Source organism: Myxine glutinosa, chromosome 12 (genome assembly GCF_964187855.1).
Source record: "Myxine glutinosa chromosome 12, kmMyxGlut1.1, whole genome shotgun sequence".
Taxonomy (NCBI): Eukaryota; Metazoa; Chordata; class Myxini; order Myxiniformes; family Myxinidae; genus Myxine; species Myxine glutinosa.
The window spans coordinates 56699810-56726504 of NC_136272.1; the positions used below are offsets into that span (position 1 = coordinate 56699810).

Below are 26695 nucleotides of genomic sequence, written 5' to 3' on the forward strand. Positions count from 1 at the left end.
CTCATCCACGTCGTGATGCGTCTCACAAATCCACAGCAATCTCATTTCCTGCAACAAAACAAAGAAAACACAGGTGTGGAGTCATCATCACCACAGGTAAGTGACTGCGTATGGTGCGACAGGTTCATCAATCCTAACTATTTCCCTAAATGACTTTAACAACTTTACACTACCCGGGGTCTTTCTCCTGCCAAACCATTGGCCCTCTTACACTATGGGTTCTAAAAACCAATTCCCATTGGCCAAACTGTGGTGCTCTTCAATTTGGGGTCTCACTCCCCCGATTCATCTCCCGGTGCCCTCGCACAATTTCTGGGCTGTGGCGTGTACCTCTCCCAGCGGGTCTACCCACCTGCACACCTCCACCACTGCAGTTGCCTCCGAGCTTACCTGCTCCTTACCCTAACCTAACTACCTGGGGAAGGCCCTCTGGCGCTCTCCCCACTCGGTGCCCTCTCTGGCACTGGGCTGCCCGATCCACACCCGGGATCCTCAGGCACCCACTCACAACTACCGGCTCCCAGAGCCCACCTGCGGCCTCACCTGGCCGACATCCTCACAGTGGTGGAGTGCCCAACCAACTACACACACTAACAGGCTACACGCCCAGCCATTTCCACAACACTAATGCACCCATTCACAATACCATTCTGCAACCGCACCACAAATGCCAATATCCAACCACAATTTACCTGTACCCTCTACCTAACACTTACACTACCCGCCCCGGGTATCCGTGATGGGGGTCCACTCTTCCCCCATCCACACCTTCGCACCATGCACACCACTCCGTACCACTTACTCCAACTCTCTCCACACACCTGTACTTGCACACCTGTGCTCTCACACCTGGTGCCACCTGCACCCTTCTCTCCCCAAGCGCATTCGCGCTGATCCACAACACTCATTACTCACACACTGCTCCACACACCTGTCCAGTTGCACACCTGTGCAATCACACCTGTTCAATTCTCACACACACGGCATCATCTCAGCTAACTACTCCCTTCTGAAACTTGCGCTTCCCAGTCGTCCCTTTAAACTATTGCGCTCCCTCGTCATTATCATCCACACTAATCTACCTGCGTCCCCACTACAGGTATCAGTCACTAACTAAACTTATCGTCACCTAATGTCATCTTCGCTAGATCCCTAACAATATCCTAACCCACCCGGGCTAGTTTTCACTGCCATCAACCCCATAGACTATAGCTCCTTTGCCCCACCTGGGAAGGGCGGCAGGGATGCCAGCCTTACCCACCGGGCCCATCGCTCACTACCAATTTTGCACATCAAATTTCAACAAATCAAAAATTTGGCCAATCACTGCCCATCATCTGCCAATCATTACTGCCAATCCCTTGCCAATCATCAAATTTTGTTTTTCTCTAATTTTGGGTCCAAAACACTATCCTCATCACACAGTCTACTCACTACTGCCTCTCGGTGCGCCAATTCCTGTCCAAAGCCCGGCTTCGTAAAGCCAAGCCATGAATGCGGGTTGTTCTGTGCCAGCGGCTGGATGCGTCCGGCACTCGGTGCAGGGACGGGGGCTTACCCGGGCCGAGATCCCACGCACCATCTCGGCGTGGAGCCATCCAATGTCCTGATCTCGACCTGCCGGAATGCCTCAACAAAAAGTGGTCGCCATGACGACCCTTCCTATCCAGCCGCCCGCTCCGCCGAGTGGAGCACGGACGCGGCCGTTCAAAGCGAGGCCCAGCACGCACCGAGGGCCCGATTCGGCTAAAAGTCGCTCTAACCTCTAACCCGGTTACCTTCGATGCCTCACCTGCATGCTTACACCCCGCAGCCCGTTCCTTGCTCACACATCCAGCCGTCTCCATGCTCCTCGTACCTTTCCTTACACACCCAGGTACACTCATTCCACTCACAGCCTTGGTCACACACCTGACCACCGAACACTTTGGCACACATTCGTTGGTCGCACACCTCACCAACACACCTCTTCGCGCCCCCTCCTCTGTCACCTCCTCTGTGACAACCACAGGTGTGCTCTCACCCGCACACCCAACCACGTGCCTCACTACCAATTCCAGCGTGCATTCCCACTCACGCTCTACCATTCCAGGTGTGCATCCTTCCATTCCAGGTGTGCATCCTCGCTCACCTGTCACAACCAACTCACTCTCCTTGTCACTCTCACTACTCTCACCTCCATTCTTGACAGCGCACTCACCCTTACTCTTGACAGCGCACTCTTTCCTCATGCACCTGTCCGTCACACACCTTTCTCGCGCACACTCTCCCGTTACACCCTCTGTAACACTCACCACAGGTGTGCATTCTTCCTTGCCTTTGACAGCGCACTCTTTCCCCATGCACCTGTCCGTCACACACCTTTCTCGCGCACACTCTTGCGCACACTCTCCCGTCACACCCTCTGTAACACTTACCACACCGCGCTTCCATGTGCTCCCTCGCACACGCGCTACGACCGACTCACTCTCGCCAGCACCCTCACTCCTTGGCACGCACTTTTTCCTCACACACCCCATAGTCGGACTTTCTCGCACACCTCCTTTTTCGCACACCAGACCTGTCGCACACTTCACCAATGGCCTCTCACGAACACCCGGGTCCATCTCGACCCCTAAGCTTATTAAATCACCTGGCGCATCATACGCACGACCATATTGGTCACCACTTACACCGGGTCCTCTTTCTCTTCGCTTCTCCTCCATCACCTGCGAATCCCTCATCCGGTTAATGAGCACATCATCACGATCCGAACACAGACTTTGGACCAATTCTTTTACTTCCTCCTTTATCTCTTTCTTATCCTCTCTCCGTCGCTTCTTAATTTCGCTCACCCCTTCTTCCACTTCTTCTAATTTCTGCTTCACCTCCTTCATCTCTTCGTGCGCCCCTTTAAGTTCTTCCTCTAACTCCACTTTATTTTTTTCTATGTGCTCCCGCACCTCCCGCTCTTTAACCTCCATCACCTCTACCACCTTGTCCATTTTCCTCGTCAGGTCCTCATGTACCGTCTGACACTCTTTTTTAATTACCCCTACGTCCTTTTTCATCTCCTTCTGTGTCGATTTTAAACCCTCTATTACCGCTGTGTTCTTCTTTACCTGGTCCCCCAACTCCTTTTGTCCCACTGTCAGTTGTTCTACTCCCAGCGTCAACTCCTCTATACCCCCTTGCAGTTTTACAGTCCCCTTTCTCACCTCCTTCTCCATGCGCTCCTTACAGTGCCTCACCTCCTCGCGCACTCCTCCGACCTCCTCACTCACTCCTCTTCTGATCTCCTCTCCCATCACTTGCATCTCCTGCCCAGATGCCACCCTCATCTGCTCCATTTCCTCCCTGTGAGCATCCAGTTTGGTTTCTACCCCCATTCTGACCCCCTCTATCTGCTGCCCCATTTGTTTAACTTCCCTTTCCGCTTGGTCCCTCATGTCCCTCAATTTGCCTTCCATCCTGTTTTCTAACCCCTCTAACCCCTTTTGCATTCCTTCCATTTGATTCTCTTGAGCGGCCATTCTGTTTTCTACCCCCATTAACCCCTCCTGTATTTCCCCTAATCTATCGTCTAATTTCCCAAATTTCTTGTCTAATCCCTTAAAATTATTGTCTAATCCCTCACCAGTACCCCTCGCTTCGTCCCTCATTACCCCCAATTGCTCACTCTGAGCATCCATCCGGTTCCCCATTACCCCCATCATTCTGCTTTCCATTTCTTCGCTATTCTTGTCCATAAGGGCCTTCATTTGTAGAAAAAAAAGGTTCAAATCCACCAGGGGCGCTGCCACGGTCGCGGGCGCCGCGACCAGCGAGGCGCCATTTTGCGCACCCGCAATGTCGGGCGCAACGACGCTATTTTGTGCGTCTGCTACCCTCGCTGCTTCGCTCTCCTCGCGTCCCTCAATTTGGTCCTGGACCGACCCTGCCTCACTCTCCTCTACCGGTCCCCAGCTGTCTTGATCCGCCATAGCGCGACTTTCAAAATTCGGGTTTTTATATTTTGTAAAACACAATCAAATTTCGCCGTTATAATTTCGAGCGCGGGAAACGCGCTCCGGATCGAATTATACCTCCCAACACCAATTGTTACCCTAGTGGTACAATTGGTGTTCCAAAATTTGGGCCTAATAAATTTAGTCCCAGGTCCGAATCCGACACTCCTGACACCAATTGTTACAGACGCGGTTGTGGATGTTGGTTTACCGAGCGGTTTGGTATGACCGCGTCTGCACGTTTACCCGATTATACTCGAACGTTGACGAAGTCGCGCTACGCTAGATCAATGAAGGAAAAGGACACAACGGCTGGGATTAAAATGACACGACACCAAGGGTTCAGTTCTCAAGACCTCCGGAGGAGGTTATAATATTGCGGAAGGTCAGATTACAGGAATGAGAGGGACAGCATAGAAAGGCAGGCACTTAGACACACTCTTATATTAGCCCCGACAGACGACAGATAAACGGGACAAAACTGACTCACACGGGGATTGATGGCAAGGAAAGCGGGTAGTCGATGGCTCAAGGTGCACTCTTGGCTCAAGGACAGAATCGACCCGGTCCGGTCCAATGATGCGGGGAAGTCGCTCTCAGCGCTGGAAGGTCGCGACTTGTCTTCTTCAGTCGGGGGCGCATCTCACGTCACGTCCGGTAAGTCGCTGCGTATATCCGGCGGGGAGTGACACGCCCTCGGCTCGTTAGCTCCGCCCCAGATGGAATCGGCCCGTTGCTTCTCATTGGGTGCGTGCGGGGGGGTTACCGGCTCCGCCCTTGACGAGGGGCCGACAGGCAGCCCCTTCTTGGTAACCCCGTCGGCGCACATGGGTAATGGCGGCTAACCGAGCCGGAGTGAGGACGCACGCTCCCCGCACGCCGCGCCGCGCCCCTCTGTTGTTGTAGTTGTTGTTGTAGTTGTTGTTGTAGTTGTTGTGGGGAAGATGGGAGGAGGTAAGGGGAGGTCCTAAACTCACTACTGGTGCCATACAATCACATTCTGGTGCAACGAAGAGTCAGAATACATGGAAACGAGTCCTTAACTGACATAGACTAAGAATAACTAGCAAGATGTCCTATAGTTGTCTACGTGAGAAGCGGTGGACCTGGGCACGACATTTAATGGGGGAAAAAGGGGAAGGTCGGTTCTACAGAGTGTTATTTACAGGCAATGGGACTAGGGAATGGGGGATTGGGGATAGTTGGGGAGTATTGGGGAAATAGGGGAATATTTACAAGCGGATATGGAGGCCAAATGCCATATTCGCAACAATATATATATATACATATATATATATATATATACATATATATATATATATACATATATATATATATATACATATATATATATATATATATATATACATATATATATATATATATATACAGTCATATATATATATATATATACAGTCATATATATATATATATATATACATATATATATATATATACATATATATATATACATACATATATATATATATACATATATATATATATACATATATATATATACATATATATATATATATATATATACATATACATATATATATATATATATATATACATATACATATATATATATATATATATATACATATATATATATATATACATATATATATACATATATATATATATATACATATATATATATATACATATATGTATATATATATATATATATATATATATATATATATATATATATATATATATATATACATATATATATATATACATATATATATATATATACATATATATATATATATATACATATATATATATATATATATATATATATATATATACATACATATATATATATACATATATATATATATATATATACATATATATATATATATATATATATATATATATATATATATATATATTGTTGCAGTTCTGAGAAAGTGTACATATTTGATTAATAAAGGTTAAAGGTTTTGCCCCCATAGTTAGTCCACATGCAACACGTAGGTCACCTTAGAACGTTAGTTATTTCTTAGTATATGTGAGATAAGGCCATTTCCAATAGTTATCAACTGCGTTGTGTAAAACAAATAGGAATGGGCTCCTTCCATTGTGCCTTCACCCTCCAAATTCCACCTCGTTGGGCAGAATCCATCCCGCGCCCCATTTGACAACTCGCAGTTTGTTACGCTTGGGATGCTCGCAGTTTGTTACGCTTTGGCTACCAGCAGCGTTTGCTGCTCTTGGTTTGCTGGTTTGCTGGAACTAGCCCAGTGACACGAGGTTGGCCCAAAAAGGGGGTGGAGCGGTAGCGAGGCTGAGATCTGGATCGGCAGCAGGGGGACGGTTTAGGGCTGCCAGCCAATCAGGGCTGAGGCGACATCGCCTGACAGGGTGTGGCTAGAGGTTCCAGAGGGTTCGCTGGGCAGCGCTATATAAATGCGCGCACAAATCCCTCTGAAGGACTGACGCAGCGGCACGCATTACCAAAGGACTCGCAAGTGAAGAGCGTCAAAAGACTATTGGGAAAGGCGCTTTGTTGGAAGGACTGTGAAGGACTATTGGGAAAGGCGCTTTGTTGGAAGGACTGTGAAGGACTATTGGGAAAGATGCTTTATTGGAAGGACTGTGAAGGACTATTGAAAGAGGCCTGATTGGAGAGCGCCCTGTGTAAAAGACTTGTCGTTGTGAAAGCATTGCTGGAGCGGCGCATTTCAGAGGACTTGGGAAAGCAACGCATTGTATTGAACTATACTGGGAACGCGTATAAAGCGCCGGTATATCTATTACGTACGCGGCCACGCCAGTGTAATCGCCCAGCTTACCGATCCCCCCGATAATTGTCCGATTCATGCCAACGACACGCGGAGAGCTTGCCTGCCATCTACCATCGCCTTCGGGGCACTAGTCGGGGACCGGAGCGAGCTGTGGATGCCATCCCTGGACCTGCAACCCCGACCATCTACAACCCCCGTGTGAGTCTGAGTCTGAGTGTGAACGGGCCCGTGTCCAGGGGATAAGTATAAGACTGTATAAGGCTGCCCTGTGTATCTGCATCTTCTTCTTCACTGTACATTGCTTCTTCTTCTTCTTCTTCTTCATTGTACAAAGCGTGTAATAAATTACTTGTTCTTCCTGTTTTCCTCTTAATTTGACTGTCTCAGTGATTTCTCCATTGGGTAAACGTGGCACGATCACAACCGCTCCAATCGGGTTAGTTCCTGTTAACGGCCCGAATCGCGGCTCGCTATCGCTCAGCGTGTCCACTAAAACCATGGTTTGGGTGGGGTTATTTCCTTGCTTCCCGGGAGGCGCTGGTAATTAGGTAATAGGACTAATTCGACCTACCACCCTATTCAGCGCTGATCGGAAGGAACGTGATAGCCCCGGATCGCGTCGGCTAGATAAAAGACAAGGGGATTCATCTCCCCTTTGTAAGGGGGAAGGCCGACGTTGGAGATCCGCAACAATATATATATATATATATATATATATATATATATATATATATATATATATATATATATATATATATTGATATATTGGCTTCGACTAAAGACCCAGTCAGTGAGGCACACTTGTGATCAGGTGTGTTTTGAAATTGTTTGTGCTGGTGCTACCAGTGACTCCCAGGAAAGACTGGGTGGCGACCAAGAATAGGCTGGTGCCGCTGGAGAGACAGCACTCGGGGCAAATGGCCTTGTAAGCCATTTTGCCAAGCTGCATGGTATGGATTGTGTGGCACCCAATAACTTAGTGTTTGTGAAGAATAGAGAACATCCCAAGGGCTCTCTCTCCGAGAGGTGGGGCGGAAGGTCGGCCCAAATGGATGGATAAAACGAATAACAACCCCCAGAGTGATTTTGACAAGCGAGTATGGATTGTGGATGCAAGCAAGTCTGGTGAGGTCAGTGTGAACATGAGTTCGGATCCATTAGAGGGTTGAGGGTCCATCAGCGCCAGAAAGGATGTGGGAATGAACGTGTGGGAGAGGTTGGTCAATGGTGTGATGGTGTGCGTGTGGAGGTATGTCAGAGTTGAGAGACGTGTTGGTGTGGACGCGAGTTTCAGTCAGTGAGAGTGTTGCATATCTATCAGTCGGATGGGTTCTGGACGAGAAGAGGGTGGTGGTGTGAGTGAAGAGGGGCATGAGAGTCTTGTAAGGTGTGTGTGTGTGTGTGTGTGTGTGTGTGTGTGTGTGTGTGTGTGTGTGTGTGTGTGTGTGTGTGTGTGTGTGTGTGTGCAAGAGTTTTGGTCAACTGGAGGGTTGAGAATTCATCAGAACCGGATGAGCTGTTTGTGTTAGGAGGGTGAGAAGGAAGTACAACAACACAGTGCCCTCAAAAAGGGGACACGTAAGTTGACCGGGAGAAACAGCCAGGTCGCAAACCACAGTGTTGTATGTCCTGGGGTTGTACTTCAGCAGGGAAAAGATGTGAGGAGGAGAGTGAAATGGCCAGGTATAGGGAGAAAGGGGATTGTGTGAGAGAATGGATGGAAGTGGTGTGTGGGGCGCTTGAGAGTTTGGCAGGAAGGGTGGACAATAGATTGAGAAAGATGAATGAGATTGTGTTTGAGTATGTGTGTGTCACGTTTGGAATGAAAGAGTGTGTCGAGCGGGGTGAGAATGAGGCACGTTTGAGCAGGTAGATGAAAAAGGGTGCGTGAAGGATAGAGGAATGGACTTGAGGTGTTGATGAAGCAGGCTAGAATGAGGTTGGTGAAGTTGAAGAGGGTGGGAAGGATGAAGAGGCGAAGGTAGAAGAGGCAGAGGAAGAACAGGAAGTTTTTTTTACGAATCCCTTTCGATTTGTGAAGGAAATGTTGGGAAGTCTATCTGGTTCACTGAAGGCACCGAAGGAAGAGTTGGAAGATTACCTGCCTGTCACGTAAACAGACAAGTATGGATGAAGTGGTGGAGGACATTGAAGGCTTGGTGAGACCGACGGAGCCAGGTGTTCCATTTGATTTGTCGGAGCCGAAGATGTCTGAGGTGGAGGCAGTTTTGAGGAAGGCATGAGCTGCATCAGCTCCGGGACCAAGTGTAGTGCCATACAAGGTGTGTAAGTGTTGTGGAGGCATCAGGCAGTATCTGTGGAAGGCTTTGAAGGTGTTGTGGAGGCAAGCAGTGGTGCCCAGTCAATGGGGGTAGGGTAGAAGGAGTTTATGTTCCGAAGCAGAAGGAGGCTGTGACACTTGAGCAATTTAGATCAATATCATTGCTCGATGGAGTTTGGAAGATATTGATTGGTGTCTTTGCGGCATGGCTCTCAGGCTTCATCAGAGAGAATAGTTTTGTGGATGGTTCTGTGCAGAAGGCAGGAATACCAGGATTACCAGGATGCATTGAACACTCGGCAATGGTCTGGCAAGTGTTACAGGAGGCAAAGAGGCAAAGGAAGGATGTGGCGGTGGTATGTCTGGATTTGGAGAATGCATATGGGTCAGTGCCACATGCCTTGATCAGGTATGCCATGGATTTATTTTGGGTACCACGGAGATTTATGGATTTTTTGATGGCATATTATGATCAGTTTTGGATGCGGTTTGCGACACAGTCCTATGTAACAGAGTGGCAGAAGTTGGAAGTGGGGATCCCGATGGGTTGTACCATCTCCCCGATTTTGTTTGTGCTGGTTATGGAGTTGTTGATACGTGTAGTGAGTGGACATGGGAAAGAAGTGGAGCTAGCCCCTGGTCAGAGGTTGCCAGCAATGTTTGCTTTCATGGATGACCTGACAGTTGTCCAACAGTCCGCTGATGCAGCAGTAGAGGTACTGGGACGACTGGAAAGATTTATGCGATGGGGAATTTTGGTGAGACGAGGAGTAGTGGATTGCAGTCACAAGTTTGAGCTGGCAAGGGAGGTGGTTCCATCATTGGTGGAGGCCCCTGTGAAGAGTTTGGGAAGATGGTATACTGTGGAGTTGAATGATGTGGGGAGGGTGGAGGAGGTGAGGAACAAGCTTTTGAGAGGTCTGAAGAGGATTGATGCATGTGGTTTGCCAAGTAAGTTGAAGGTATGGTGAAGTTTGGATTGATGCCACGAGTATTGTGGCCATTGATGATGTATGATATTGTGATTGGACATGTAGAGTGGATGGAGGTTGTGGTGTGTGGGTTTGTGAGGAGGTGGTTGGGAGCGCCACACTGTTTGATGAAGAAATGCTTTTTATGGTCAGGGTGGAAAACTCCAGTTTCCCTTGACATCATTAACCGAGGAGTTTAAGGTGGTGAGGGTGCGGGAGTTCATGATGTTGCAGGATTCAAGTGATGCAGTGGTAAAGAATGCTCTCCCAGAGAAGAAGGGAGGACGGAAGTGGAATGCACGAGCAGAGGTGGACGAGATGGAGGAGCAGTTGTAACAGGAGGAGGTCGTGGGGATGGCACAGCACGAGAAGCATGGCTTGGGGTGGATGAAGCATGAGCGATGGGGAAAGGCATGTGTGAAAGAGAGGAGGAAGATGGTTGAGAGGGAGGTGAGAAGAAAGGAAGAGGAGGGGAGATATGTGAAGGCAGTCGGTCAGGCACAGCAAGGTGCTTGGACTAGGTGGGAAGGTGTGCGGGTGAGGATATTGAAGTGGGAAGGGATTTGGAGGATGGAGCCAATATTGTTGAATTTCCTGTTGCGGGAAATGTATGATGTGCTTCCATCCCCAGCAAACTTGAGGGTGTGGGGGTTGTTGCAGGAGGAGAGTTGCTCTTGGTATGGAGGTCTGGGAATGGTGCAGCATGGACTGAGTGCACGCTCTGTCGCATTGGCACCAGGAACATACAAGTGGTGGCACGATCAGGTGCTGGCGGTTGTAGTGGAGATGGTGCAACAAGAGGTGATGAGATCAAGAGAGAAGGGGGCCGATGTAGAAGGATGCCGATGGGAGAGGTGTGTTGTTTGTCAAAGAGGGCCAAGCGGTAAGAGGGGGAAAGAGGAGGAGGAGGAGGTGTAAGGCAAGATGTGTGTCAGAGGCTTGTGATTGGCAGGCGGTGGGAGACCGAAAGCCACAATTGGTATGCCCGGAGGATATCTGCGTGACAAGGTTGTGGCCTGACATTGTCATCTGGTCAGGTGCAACGAGGCAGTTCATCTTGGGGGGATTGTCAGTACTTTGAGAAGAGAACTTTGAAGAGGTGCACGAGAGGAAGAGAGGAAAGAGGCAGTGAGCTGGAGGCAGAGTGTTGGGAGAAGGGTTGGCGAGTTTCTTGTCAGCCATTTGAGGTAGGGTGTGGAGGATACAGTATATTGGCAATTCCTTTTGTGCATTTCTTGTTCGAATTGGAGTGTGTGGGATAGAAAAGAGGAGGACATGCAAGAGAGTGGCCCAGGCTGCCTTGAAAGGCTCACTTTGGATTTGGAGGATGTTTATGCAGGCTAGTCAAATGGTGTAGGTGGAGGTTGAGTGTGTGGTGGTTCTTTCAGCCCTAAAAGGGTACATTAGTGACTGAGGGTGGAATGGAAATACAGATGTTTATGGTTGTTGTTTTAGTGTAGTGTTTATGAGGCTAGTTGGTTGTGTGTGTGTGTTTTGTTGTTGAGTGAAGATTATAAGGGTGGGTGCTTCATAATGTTTTCTGTTTTTGTTTTCTTTTCTCAGTGCTGTGGATCCTGGGAGTGGAGGCTGTTATTTTGTTGTTGTAGTTTCCGTTCTCCCTGCCTGGGGATGGGGTACATATGAATCCAAGTGTAGTTGCTGCATGTGGAGGAATATGTGCCACTGCTGGCCCACCTTAACTGACCATATTAAGGTTGAGGGGCAGAAACGGGATGATGCTGAGGAAGATCCGGTCAGTGAGGCACACCTGTGATCAGGTGTTCTTTTAAATTATATGTGATGCGTATACAATTCGGAGTACTTTGACAGTACATGGTTATAAATTGCATTGAATGGTAATAAAATCTGAATTTTAGTGTGCTTAAGAAATAACAGTGAATCAGAAATAGATTCTCATCTTTACTCTTTACTTCTTCTGGTTCCTTCTGATGACTCCAAAGCACTATTTGGTTTTCCATTACATTCAATGTGATGAATGCAGAGAGGTGTAAAACAACATTTTGGCGATGAAATGAGTGGCATGGTTTAAAATATCCACATCCATTCTTTAAATCCTCAAACAAAAAGTTTAGACTGATTGATGCATTGAGGGTGTGGATTGCAGTGCGGTAAAAGTTGTCCTCCTCCAAGTGATTCGAGTCGGTCTTGATAGAACAGTAACGGTTACCCGAATGGAGAAGTTAAAAAATATGGCGTACTGCGGGTAACTCATCTCGGACGATAGCTTTCACTATTTTCACTACTCGACTGGGCCGTATTCATATAACTTCTTAATTTAAGACTACTTAACTGCGAAGTACCCCCACTTTGCTGAGTGGGGTTGTTATCTTGAAATTCATAAACACTCTTAAGTACCCTGCTTAGCTGAGTGCCCCGCATAAAGTTATGAAGATTGTCTCAAGTGATTTCCAAGGCTCGATGTCACATTTCATTGCCGTTTATGTTCATTTTCTGTGGTTTGGTGACCGACCAACGACAGCTATTACTGAGATCCAAGGCCAAATCATTGTTGAATTGCTATAAATGCCGTGTATGAAGAGCCGTCTTCTCACACTCAACATGGACAAGAGGAAGAGAAAACCGAATTTCTCCCAAATTGAGAAACTCCGACTAGTGGACATGTACGAGAGAGAAATGTCGGTGATTCTCCATAAATTTGGGCCAACCGTTTCGTCCCAAAAAAAAACACTTGGCTTGGGAGAGAATATTGACAGCCCTGAATAGTCGTAATGCAGTGGCAAGGACATTGGCAGAGGTGCAAAAAAGTGGCAAAACCTGTGCAGTATAACGAAGGAGGAATATCGGCAATACAAGAAGGAATTATCAAACACAGGTAATTTCAGTATTTTTACATATGTAGCCTTTACCGATTCAAATTAGAACTTAATGCCTATGTGGAAACAGTAGATTTTTAAATTTCCAATGGGTGAACTCTGTCACGAAAAACACGTTCGTGACGCATTGCCAACCTTCGGTCTATATCAAACTGCACTGCTAACATCAGAGTTGCCATATCCCTTCAGCGAACTGAACCTAATGACAGAATATTCAATCTAGTAACCACCCACCCTAAAGTTAAGACTGCCTCGGAAGTGTCTTAAATTTAGGGGCCGATTTCAGTGAGTTCCATGAGACAAGTAACATATTGAATTCCACTTGTTCGGTCCGCTTAAGTTAAGATGGTACTTAGTGGGCCCACTTTGACTTAAGTAGCTTTATGAATACCGGCCCAGGGGTATAGGCTCTCGATGGAAGGGACATCACACCCCATAATTGTACAAGCAGTCATTGCTATCCTGTTAAGATGGGATTGGTCGTCCCACATCGAGCTGCCATACCAAAACAGTGAAAGACGGTGTCAGGACATTCTCTATCACTGTCAGATAGAACTTGATCAACAAGGATGGCCGACACCAAAACTTTTCAACCTTTGAAGAAAGAACAAACATTCATGAAGCCTTCTTCACACAGCGATGGGTGTTTCTCCCCCATTTAATGTCATTGGACATATGTATCCCTAACATTTTAAAAGAAGTGACAATGTAAACTTCAGCAGTGTGAATAACCAACGGTTGAATGGGAGTTTTGTTTTTCCTGAAGTGAATAATAATTTTCTTTGTATTTATGACACAGAGATTGCTTAGAGAATACCATTCGACAAGCTTTTTAACTTGATTGCAGTAATCACTTTCATCACTGTTTGAATCAGGCCAGCAATGTCGGTCATGCCATCTGCAAACTTCACCACCAATAAGCTATCAGATGATGTGACAATCAATCATGAGTGAACAATGAATATACCATCGGGGATACCCAACTGCTCCTCAATTCTGTCTTTAACACCTGAAAAGGTGGAAAAGTTTCTGGTCAAAAACACATTAAAAACCATGAAATTTTCTCCACCCATTAACCAACCCTGACAATTATCAAAATTTCCTTGTGTATCCATCTTGTCCACCCCTTGCATTCTCCCCAAACTCTCATCGTGACCTGCATCCCTTGTTTGTCCATCTCTGTCTACCTTCTCCCTATGCCCTGCTATTGGCGTTTCCCCTTTCTCCTGCTGTTCCCTTTGTTATGGTGTGTCCTTATCTGTTATGTGTCCAAGTTCTTCCACGAGCCGAGGCCATATATATATAAAAATAACCACAAAAAATAAAACAACCATTAAAGTGATAGGCAAACTGATAAGAGTCAAGTGAAGCAGGAGGGACAGATTTCAGTTAGTGCAAAACTAGATATTTGAAAGGCTGCATAATGATGGATGTGAGCGCGACTGATCAATTATAATTTAAGCAAATCACTGGGGAATGATTTGGCACAGAGATACTTGTGGAATTTTTCAAAACTCAGGGAATTTTACAAAGCTGAAGTGACCATTTGAAAAGTAAAGCTATAATGCGTGACAGTGTGGGTTTGATTCCTATGGCTGTTGGCTGGGCAAACTATGGCAAACTACCCAGCATGTCCCTTGCCTTGGAACTGCTTCAGAAGCAATGAGACTTTGCGATAGGCTTTGGTTCAGGGAACGAGATGGGCTTGAGGAGGAGCAACTTGCAGGTAACTCATACGTAAAGTTCAGACAAAAGTGTTGTAAACCTGCCACAATATCAGTAAATATGATTTCTTGCCAATACTGCACATTCTTTGACACAATCATGATTACTTGCCCTGCAGGAAATTGTGGCACAAAGCTTGCTTACCACTGCAACTGCTGTGAGCACCATTCCAAACCTACAGCAAAGAGATGTCAATTCCATTGCACAAGGTACATCGCAAGTTCACGTGGTTTATATCACAGAAATCTTCAAAATTGATAGATAAAATGTATATCATAAGTTCACGTGGTTTATATCACAGAAATCTTTAAAATTGATATATCTATATTATAATAGCCGTAGATGATTCTGTCTGTCTGTCTGTCTATCTGTTGGGTGTCTGTCCGGGGTGTGGCTTACTCGGTTTGCAGAGTAGCTCCACCCATAGCTCCACCCATTCTGGGAGTGGCTATAAACAAATATCCACCATTTTATTAACTCGCATAGCTTTGAGTCCTGTTTTGTAGGCCCGTGGTGTCTTGCTCTCCCCCAGTTTTATTTCAAATCAAATTCGATAAATCATTTCATTTTTCACAGTCGCTAACATAGTTTTAGACTCGGTTGAAAAAAAACGGGAAGAAAATCCGATGAAAGTTGCCGTTTATAGAACGAAATGAATTCTCAAAGGCCTGTAACTTCAAGGCCATTGAGTCTCTCTCACGCCTTTATCTCCAATCTAACTCACCATATGATTTCATTTTTATCGATGGTTTTACTTTTAGACTCGGTGTCAGCAATAATTGAGAACAATCCACACACGCGGGAAAATGCAGAGATATATTTTTTAAAATCGCGTCATGGTGTATCATACACCGCCCAACATGACACCGCCGGCAATGTGTCGATATATATTAAAAATTCGCTTTTGCTTTTCCGTTATGATATATTACTATTTCGTTTGATGATAGTCGTCACAAAAACGTCAACAATGATGCCGACATATATTTCTTCGTTTTTATTTCATTCAACATATTAGCCGGAAGTAAAATATGTTTCAGGAAATTACCGAGAGATATTTCTTCGTTTTTTTATTAGTTATGTGCGCATACACTTTAAATAGGTTTATTTGAAATCTTTAATTTTCCACAAACATTCCACACACGCGGGAAAATGCAGAGATATATTTTTTAAAATCGCGTCATGGTGTATCATACACCGCCCAACATGACACCGACGGCAATGTGTCGATATCTATTTTAAATTCGATATATCATTTCATTTTTCACAGTCGCTAACATAGTTTTAGACTCGGTTGAAAAAAAACGAGAAGAAAATCCGATGAAAGTTGCCGTTTATAGAACGAAATGAATTCTCAAATGCCCGTAACTTCAAGGCCATTGAGTCTCTCTCACGCCTTTATCTCCAATCTAACTCACCATATGATTTCATTTTTATCGATGGTTTTAGAGTCGGTGTCAGCAATAATTGAGAACATTCCACACACGCGGGAAAATGCAGATATATTTTTTAAAATCGCGTCATGGTGTATCATACACCGCCTAACATGACACCGACGGCAACGTGTCGATACATATTAAAAATTCGATATATCATTTCATTTTTCACAGTCGCTAACATAGTTTTCGACTCGGTTGAAAAAAAACGGGAAGGAAATCCAATGAAAGTTGCCGTTTATAGAACGAAATGAATTCTCAAACGCCTGTAACTTCAACTTCAAGGCCATTGAGTCTCTCTCACGCCTTTATCTCCAATCTAACTCACCATATGATTTCATTTTTATCGATGGTTTTGGACTCGGTGTCAGCAATAATTGAGAACATTCCACACACGCGGGAAAATGCAGAGATATATTTTTAAAAATCGCGTCATGGTGTATCATACACCGCCCAACATGACACCGACGGCAACGTGTCGATATATCTATCTATAATTCCACTAATCTCTGTGTGAATGTCTGTGTGTCTGTGTGTTTGTCTGTGACCGCTGTTTCTCGACAACCACGGGTCCGATATACTTGAAACTTGCCAGGTATATTGCTGGGGACCCGAGGATGTGCCTTTTCAAGGTTTCATATTAATCGGACAAGTAGTTACCGAGCTATGGCGATTTCTTTACCAAACTCCGCAAGCCGTTCGCTTTGGACCAAACCATTTCATGTAAATAGAGGGGGGGGGATTGTCACCGTACTCGCAAGCCGTTCGCTTTGGACCAAACCATTTCATGTAAATAGAGGGGGGGGGGGATTGTCACCGTACTCGCAAGCCGTTCGCTTTGGCTTTGCGAATGGACCAAACCATTTCATGTAAATAGAGGGGGGGGATATAATTTTAGATATATATATAGTACGGGCATGCCCTAGTCTATATTATAATAGCCGTAGATGATTCTGTCTGTCTGTCTGTCTATCTGTTGGGTGTCTGTCCGGGGTGTGGCTTACTCGGTTTGCAGAGTAGCTCCACCCATAGCTCCACCCATTCTGGGAGTGGCTATAAACAAATATCCACCATTTTATTAACTCGCATAGCTTTGAGTCCTGTTTTGTAGGCCCGTGGTGTCTTGCTCTCCCCCAGTTTTATTTCAAATCAAATTCGATAAATCATTTCATTTTTCACAGTCGCTAACATAGTTTTAGACTCGGTTGAAAAAAAACGGGAAGAAAATCCGATGAAAGTTGCCGTTTATAGAACGAAATGAATTCTCAAAGGCCTGTAACTTCAAGGCCATTGAGTCTCTCTCACGCCTTTATCTCCAATCTAACTCACCATATGATTTCATTTTTATCGATGGTTTTACTTTTAGACTCGGTGTCAGCAATAATTGAGAACAATCCACACACGCGGGAAAATGCAGAGATATATTTTTTAAAATCGCGTCATGGTGTATCATACACCGCCCAACATGACACCGCCGGCAATGTGTCGATATATATTAAAAATTCGCTTTTGCTTTTCCGTTATGATATATTACTATTTCGTTTGATGATAGTCGTCACAAAAACGTCAACAATGATGCCGACATATATTTCTTCGTTTTTATTTCATTCAACATATTAGCCGGAAGTAAAATATGTTTCAGGAAATTACCGAGAGATATTTCTTCGTTTTTTTATTAGTTATGTGCGCATACACTTTAAATAGGTTTATTTGAAATCTTTAATTTTCCACAAACATTCCACACACGCGGGAAAATGCAGAGATATATTTTTTAAAATCGCGTCATGGTGTATCATACACCGCCCAACATGACACCGACGGCAATGTGTCGATATCTATTTTAAATTCGATATATCATTTCATTTTTCACAGTCGCTAACATAGTTTTAGACTCGGTTGAAAAAAAACGAGAAGAAAATCCGATGAAAGTTGCCGTTTATAGAACGAAATGAATTCTCAAATGCCCGTAACTTCAAGGCCATTGAGTCTCTCTCACGCCTTTATCTCCAATCTAACTCACCATATGATTTCATTTTTATCGATGGTTTTAGAGTCGGTGTCAGCAATAATTGAGAACATTCCACACACGCGGGAAAATGCAGATATATTTTTTAAAATCGCGTCATGGTGTATCATACACCGCCTAACATGACACCGACGGCAACGTGTCGATACATATTAAAAATTCGATATATCATTTCATTTTTCACAGTCGCTAACATAGTTTTCGACTCGGTTGAAAAAAAACGGGAAGGAAATCCAATGAAAGTTGCCGTTTATAGAACGAAATGAATTCTCAAACGCCTGTAACTTCAACTTCAAGGCCATTGAGTCTCTCTCACGCCTTTATCTCCAATCTAACTCACCATATGATTTCATTTTTATCGATGGTTTTGGACTCGGTGTCAGCAATAATTGAGAACATTCCACACACGCGGGAAAATGCAGAGATATATTTTTAAAAATCGCGTCATGGTGTATCATACACCGCCCAACATGACACCGACGGCAACGTGTCGATATATCTATCTATAATTCCACTAATCTCTGTGTGAATGTCTGTGTGTCTGTGTGTTTGTCTGTGACCGCTGTTTCTCGACAACCACGGGTCCGATATACTTGAAACTTGCCAGGTATATTGCTGGGGACCCGAGGATGTGCCTTTTCAAGGTTTCATATTAATCGGACAAGTAGTTACCGAGCTATGGCGATTTCTTTACCAAACTCCGCAAGCCGTTCGCTTTGGACCAAACCATTTCATGTAAATAGAGGGGGGGGGATTGTCACCGTACTCGCAAGCCGTTCGCTTTGGACCAAACCATTTCATGTAAATAGAGGGGGGGGGGGATTGTCACCGTACTCGCAAGCCGTTCGCTTTGGCTTTGCGAATGGACCAAACCATTTCATGTAAATAGAGGGGGGGGATATAATTTTAGATATATATATAGTACGGGCATGCCCTAGTATTAAAAATTCGCTTTTGCTTTTCCGTTAAGATATATTACTTTTTCGTTTGATGACAGTCGTCACAAAAACGTCAACAATGATGCCGACATATATTTCTTCGTTTTTATTTAATTCAACATTATTAGCCGGAAGTAAAATATGTTTCAGGAAATTACCGAGAGATATTTCTTCGTTTTTTAAAATTAGTTATGTGCGAATACACTTTAAATAGGTTTATTTGAAATCTTTAATTTTCCACAATATAATTTACTTGCCATTTATCATTTGATGATTACGAGACAAATTCCTCTTGAGGATCGTGACAATTCATGCGCTGCGTGGAAACTTCTATTTCCAAAATGAATGAGACGATCGATGAAGAACGCAGACTTGAACAGGATGCAGCAAGAAAACGAATGAGACGGGCGAACGAGTCCATCGACGAACGTCAATGCAAACTTGCGGGGTCACCCGTGGGAATCCCACGGGCATGGATGTGTGTGACATTTCGACATATTGAGTTAGATGCTGCACATTCATTTTTACAAAATGGTTACTGGCAAGTCATCAGATCCAGAAATGGTGTAAAAACCACCGTTTAGAGGCCATTTTTCCCCGCAAAGCGGGGGTTGGCCTTTTCGGGGACCGTGGTAGTTGTTGTTTTTTTGTCCCCTTTTTGAAGCAATGTTTTACGGCCGGATGCCCTTCCTGACGCCAACCCTTTTTGCCGCCTTCAACGACAAACAGGGAATTACCAGTGAACTGGTACTCAATTAGCCGACCTCGGAAGGATGACAGGCTGAGTCAACCCCCCTGGCATTAATTCGGCGATCGACCGAGATTCGAACCCAGGATCCTAAGCCGGCACCCTAGCCGCTAGCCCAACACCAGAAATGGTGTCATGAACACAATTTATTTACGCACAAGCACAAAAGCAAGACGGGCCGATTTCCGATTCCGACGGGCCGACGGGCGAGACGGGCCGATTTCCGATTCCGACGGGCCGATTTGGAGCAAGAAAAAGAACGAGACGGGAGAAAAAGGAGAGAAACGAGACGGGGAAAGCCGATTGGAGAGGCGAGTGAGGCGCGATTGGAGAGGAGTGTGAGGCGCGATTGGAGAGGAGTGTGAGGCACGATTGGAGAGGAGTGTGAGGCGTGATTGGAGAGGAGTGTGAGGCACGATTGGAGAGGAGTGATTGGAGGGGAGTGTGAGGCACGATTGGAGAGGAGTGTGAGGCACGATTGGAGAGGAGTGTGAGGCGCGATTGGAGAGGAGTGTGAGGCGCGATTGGAGAGGGGTGTGAGGCGCGATTGGAGAGGCGTGTGAAGGATTGCAGAGGAGAGGAGTGTGAGGGATTGGAGAGGTGAGGGATTGGAAAGGAGAGGGATGTGAGGGTTTGGAGAGGAGAGGAGTGCTAGGTGGAGAGAGGAGAGTGTCAGGTGGAGACAGGAGAGTGTCAGGTGGAGACAGGAGAGTGTCAGGTGGAGAGGAGTGAGGGGTCACATATTATGTGAAATAACTAAATTCACACCATTTCTGGATCTGATGACTTGCCAGTAACCATTTTGTAAAAATGAATGTGCAGCATATAACTCAATATGTCGAAATGTCACACACATCCATGCCCGTGGGATTCCCACGGGTGACCCCGCTAGTAATGTATATTCTAAGTTCACATTGTTTATATCACAGAAATCTTTAAAATTGATATATAATGTATATTGTAAGTTCACATGGTTTATATCACAGAAATCTTTAAAATTGATATATAATGTATTGTTACGGATCGCGGTTAGATGTTACTTCGACCGAGCGGTGGTGTATTACCGCGACCTAACAGTTATTCCCCGACTAGACCCCGATTCCACTCGAACGTTGACCAAGTCGCGCTATGCTAAATCAATGAAGGAAAGGACACAACGGCTGGGATAAATGAAACGACACAAGGGGTACAGTTCTCAAGACCTCCGGAGGAGGATATAATTAGTGGTGGAAAAGAAGGGTAGATTACAAGGTATGAGGTAAAGCACAGAAGAGATAGGCACTTAGACACAATCTTATCTTATCCCCGACAGACCACAGACAAACGGGACAAGACTGACTTACACAGGGATTGATGGCTGGGGAAGGACAGGCAATCGATAGCACAAGGTGCACCTTGGCTCAGGGACAGGATACAGCTCGGTCCAGTCCAGAGATGCGGGGAGGTATTGCAGCGCTCGGAGGTGGCGTCTTTCTCTCCTCAAGCTCAGGGTGCATCTGACGTCACCTCCCCCTTCCTGCGCATGCTCAACGGGGAGTGACACGCCCTCGGCTGCTTGGCTCCGCCCCAGATGGGATTGGTCCACCGCTTCTATTGGGTGCGGGGGGTTACCGGGCTCCGCCCTTGACGAGGAGCTGACAGCGAGCCCCTACATTGTAACCCCGTCGAGCACATGTTCGATGGCGGCTAACCAAGCCGGAGTGAGGACGCGCACTCCCCGCGCCGCCGCCGCCGCTGTTGTTGTTGTTGTTGTTGTTGTTCCATGAGGAAGAGCTGCGGGGAGGTATTGGGAGGTCCTAAACTTCCTAACGGTGCCATACAATCACATTCTGGTGCAACGAAGAGTCAGAATTAATGGAAACGAGTCCTTAACTGACATAGACTAAGAATAACTAGCAAGATGTCCTATAGTTGTCTACGTGAGATGCGGTGGACCTGGATGCGACATTTAATGGGGGAAATAGGGGGAGGTCGGGTCTACAGAGTGTTGTTTACAGAAAATGGGACTAGGGAATGGGGGATTGGGGATAGTTGGGAAGGATGAGGAAATAGGGGAATATTTACAAGCGGATATGGATGGATGTAAATCCCATATCCGCAACAATGCACTCTTCTCTACCTCGGGGCGTCCCGACCCGATAAATTTTTACCTACGTTAGTGTGGCACTCAGATGTAGTTCCCTCTACTATTAACTCAACCCTGAGTGCGACAGTTTTACAGATGTTCACAAATGAGTAAATATGTCCCCCTGCGACGTTGCACCCTTCTCCTAACAGAAACACACCCACAGGATAACCGAATCGCGGAAAGAATCCTCAAACTAAACATACAGCCGGTAGGGAGCATCATTTTTACAACACTACACTGATATTTACACTACGATCCAGGACATGCTCTTTGAGGAACACATGCAGATGTTATGCATAGAGAGAGAGCACGCATGCCAGCATCGATACACCAACCCACGAGTGCCCTGTGGCCCTACGGCCTTTAATAATGTGCAGAGCACCCCGTCCAAGCACCAAAAGCACCACCCCATACACACAGTCAGCACCATCCGGTGCACCAATAAAGTGTTCATAGTCACCGGTGGTGTCGCAGCCGGCCGATGTTCTGCCGCTGGTCTTGTCTTCATGGAGTGCACTTGGCCTTCTGGCTTCCTTAGAAATAAAGAAAGGCGCCAACCGCGTCCATTTCTAAATTGTGGCCGTCAGGGGGGGCCAACTATAAGTGGTTCACCTGTATGGCATAGGTGCCACATTGACCCAGAGGTCCATCCACGGGTGGTGCTTGCCCGCAAAAGAACTGCGGTCCATGGTGGGCGGCCACAAAAATTGCGGTCCATATGGTGTATCGATCCAGGCAGCAAGCAGCGAAAGTACAGGCCCACAACTGCAGAGCCAGCACCTCTCTCTCCTCTCTCTCTGCCCCAAAGCCAGATCCTCGGAGGTGGGAGACAAAAGAAAACAAGTGAGCAAGGTGGTAAGGGCGCAAAAGTGCATGCAATATAAGGTAATGCACACTGGGGGCACATGGGAACCAGGTGAGACAGGTACGTTCCGACCGTACGCCCCCCCCCCCCCCCCACCAGGTAACCTACATTGCCCCTCCCTTACCCCTTACTGTATCCACAAAACACCACACTACCCATAAACATCTACTTTACACATCAACAAACGTCCCTACTGTCTTCCCCGTTCCTCCCATAAACCAAATTCGTCTTCTCTCCCTCCTAACCAATCAAATTTGCCATTTCCAACTCTCATCAAAATTTGCCATCACCAATTCATCATCAGTCCCTCCTAAGGAGGGAGAGATGGAATCACCCCAATGTCTCATCCACGTCGTGATGCGTCTCATAAATCCAACAGGAATTCTCATTTCCTGCAACACAGAACAAAGAAAACACAGGTGTGGAGTCATCATCATCACCTCAGGTAAGTGGCTGCGTATGGTGCGACAGGTTCATCAATCCTAACTATTTCCTAAATGACTTTAACAACTTTACATTACCCGGGGTCTTTCCCTGCCAATCCATTGTCCAACTTACACTATGGGTTCTAAAAACCAATTCCCATTGACCAAACTGTGGTGCTTCTCAATTTGGGGTCTCACTCCCCCGATTCATCTCCCGGTGCCCTCGCACAATTTCTGGGCTGTGACGTGTAGCTCTCCCAGCAGGTCTACCCACCTGCACACCTCCACCACTGTAGTTGCCACCCGAGCTTACCTGCTCCTCACCCTAACCTAACTAACTGGGGAAGGCCCTCTCGCACTCTCACCCCCTCAGTGCCCTCTCTGGCACGGGCTGCCCGATCCACACCCGGGATCCTCAGGCACCCACTGACACTAACGGCTCCCAGAGCCCACCTGCGGCCTCACCTGGCCGACATCCTCACAGTGGTGGAGTGCCCAAACCAACTACACACACTAACAGGCTACACGCCCAGCCATTTCCACAACACTAATGCACCCATCCACAATACCATTCTGCAACCGCACCACAAATGCCAATATCCAATCACAATTTACCTATACCCTCTACCTAACACTTACACTACCCGCCCCGGGTACTCGTGAAAAGGGGTCCACTCTTCCCCCATCCACACCTTCGCACCATGCACACCACTCCGTACCACTTACTCCAACTCTCTCCACACCACTCATTCCAATACTCCATGTATTCCACACACCTGTACTTGCACACCTGTGCTCTCATACTTGGTGCCGCCTGCACCCTTCTCTCCCCCAAGCGCATTTGCGCTGATCCACAACACTCACTACTCATACACTGCTCCACACTGCTCCACACACCTGCCCAGTTTTCACACAGCATCATCTCATCTAACTACTCCCCTCTGAAACTTGCGCTTCCCAGTCGTCCCTTTAAACTATTGCGCTCCCTCGTCATTATCATCCACTCTAATCTACCTGCGTCCCCACTACAGGTATCAGTCACTAACTAAACCTTAACGTTACCTAATGTCATCTTCGCTAGATCCCTACACACAATATCCTAACCCACCCGGGCTAGTTTTCACTGCCATACACCTCATAAACTATAGCGCATTTGCCCCCCACATGGGAAGGGTGGCAGGGATGCCACCCTTACCCACCGTCATACGGCGCGAGTGGGACCTTGTGGGACCACCTCGTATGTGAGTCGTTGCCCGCCTGCCGGACCCCGTGCGTCGCCCCTTGCGGGGTCAGCGGATAAATTTGATTGTGTTTTACAAAATATAAAAACCCGAATTTTGAAGTCGCGCTATGGCAGACCAAGACGGCTGGGGTCCGGTAGAAGAGAGTGAGGCAGGGTCGATCCAGGACCAAAATGAGGGACAAGAGGAGAGCGAAGCAGTGAGGGTAGCAGATTCGCAAAATAGCGTCGTCGCGCACGGGGTAGCAGACGCACAAAATGGCGCCTCGCACATGGCCACGGCGCCCACGCCCGCGACCGTGGTAGCGCCACCGGTGGATTTGAACCTGTTTTTCATACAAATGAAGGCCCTTATGGCCCAGAATAGTGAGCAAATGAGGGCTGATAGTACGCGATTGGGTGAGCGATTGGAGGGCCAAATGGGGGTAATGGGGAACCGGATGGATGCTCAGAGTGAGCAATTGGGGGTAATGGGAAACCAAATGGGGGTAATGAGGGATGAAGTAAGGGGTACCGGTGAGGGGTTAGACAATAATTTTAAGGAGTTAGACAAGAAATTTGGGAAGTTAGACAATAATTTTGAGGAGTTAGACAAGAAATTTGGGAAGTTAGACAATAATTTTGAGGGGTTAGACAACGGAATAAAAGAGGTGAGAAATGGGTTAATGGGGGTAGAAAACAGAATGGCCGCTCAAGAGAATCAAATGGAAGGGATGCAAAAGGGGTTAGAGGGGTTAGAAAACAGTATGGAAGGCAAATTGAGGGACATGAGGGACCAAGCGGAAAGGGAAGTTAAACAAATGGGGCAGCAGATAGAGGGGGTCAGAATGGGGGTAGAAACCAAACTGGATGCTCACAGGGAGGAAATGGAGCAGATGAGGGTGGCATCTGGGCAGGAGATGCAAGTGATGGGAGAAGAGATCAGAAGAGGGGTGAGTGAGGAGGTCGGAGGAGTGCGCGAGGAGGTGAGGCACTGTAAGGAGCACATGGAGAAGGAGGTGAGAAAGGGGACTAAAATTGCAAGGGGGCATAGAGGACCTGACGCAGGAAGTAGAACAACTGACAGAGGGACAAAAAGAACTAATGGACCAGGTAAAGAAGAACACAGCGGTAATAGGAGGGTTAAAAGCGACACAAAATGACCTAAAAAATGACTTGGTAGCGACGAAGAGGGAATGTCAGATGGTACGTGAGGGACTGACAACGAGGTTGGACGAGGTGATAGAGGTAATGGAGACGAAGGACCGGCAGGTGAGGACGCACATGGAAACGGTCAAGGTAGCCTTAGAGGACGAGCTAGAGGAGACGTACCGGGAAATAAAAGAGGTGAAGCAGAAATTAGAAGAAGTGGAAGAAGGGGTGAGCGAAATTAAGAAGCGACGGAGAGGGGATAAGAAAGAAATAAACGAGGAGATAAAAGAATTGGTCCAAAGTCTGTGTTTGGATCGTGATGATGTGCTCATTAACCGGATGAGGGATTCGCAGGTGATGGAGGAGAAGCGAAGAGGAAGAGGACCCGGTGTAAGTGGTGACCAATATGGTCGTGCGTATGATGCGCCAGGTGATTTGATAAGCTTGGGGGTCGAGATAGACCCGGGTGTTCGTGAGAGGCCGTTGGTGAAGTGTGCGACAGGTCTGGTGTGCGAAAAAGGAGGTGTGCGAGAAAGTCCGACTCTGGGGTGTGTGAGAAAAAAAAGTGCGTGCCAAGGAGTGAGGGTGCTGTCGAGAGTGAGTCGGTCGTAGCGCGTGTGCGAGGGAGCACATGGAAGCGCGTAGTGAGGAGTGTTACGGAGGGTGTAAAGGGAGAATGCACACCTGTGGTGAGTGTTACAGAGGGTGTGACGGGAGAGTGTGCGCAAGAGTGTGCGCGAGAAAGGTGTGTGACGGACAGGTGCATGAGGAAAGAGTGCGCTGTCGGGAGTAAGGGTGAGTGCGTTGTCAAGAGTGGTGGTGAGAGTAGTGAGAGTGACAAGGAGCGTGAGTTGGTTGTGACAGGTGAGCGAGGATGTACACCTGGAATGGAAGGATGCACACCTGGAATGGTAGAGCGTGAGTGGGAATGCACGCTGGAATTGGTAGTGAGGCACGTGGTTGGGTGTGCGAATGAGAGCACACCTGTGATTGTCACAGAGGAGGTGACCGAGGAGGGGGCGCGAAGAGGTGTGTTGGTGAGGTGTGCGAGCGACGAATGTGTGCCAAGGTGTTCGGTGGTCAGGTGTGTGACCAAGTCGGTCAGCGGAATGAGGGTACCTGGGTGTGTAAGGAAAGGTATGAGCAAGCAAGGGGTAGCGTATGCATGTAAACATCCA

At 46.7% G+C, this 26695-nt stretch overlaps 1 protein-coding gene across 1 annotated transcript in view; it reads left to right on the plus strand.

Moving 5' to 3' along the window:
• Positions 1-14557: 14557 nt before the first annotated feature.
• The window catches only part of LOC137437736 (polycystin-1-like protein 2), a 262258-nt gene continuing 250120 nt past the window's right edge, over positions 14558-26695 (plus strand). Inside the window, exons 1-2 of the mRNA XM_078766376.1 lie at positions 14558-14584; positions 14702-14792. Coding sequence (XP_078622502.1) covers positions 14558-14584; positions 14702-14792 — 118 coding nt within the window. The remainder of the gene's footprint in view (positions 14585-14701; positions 14793-26695) is intronic.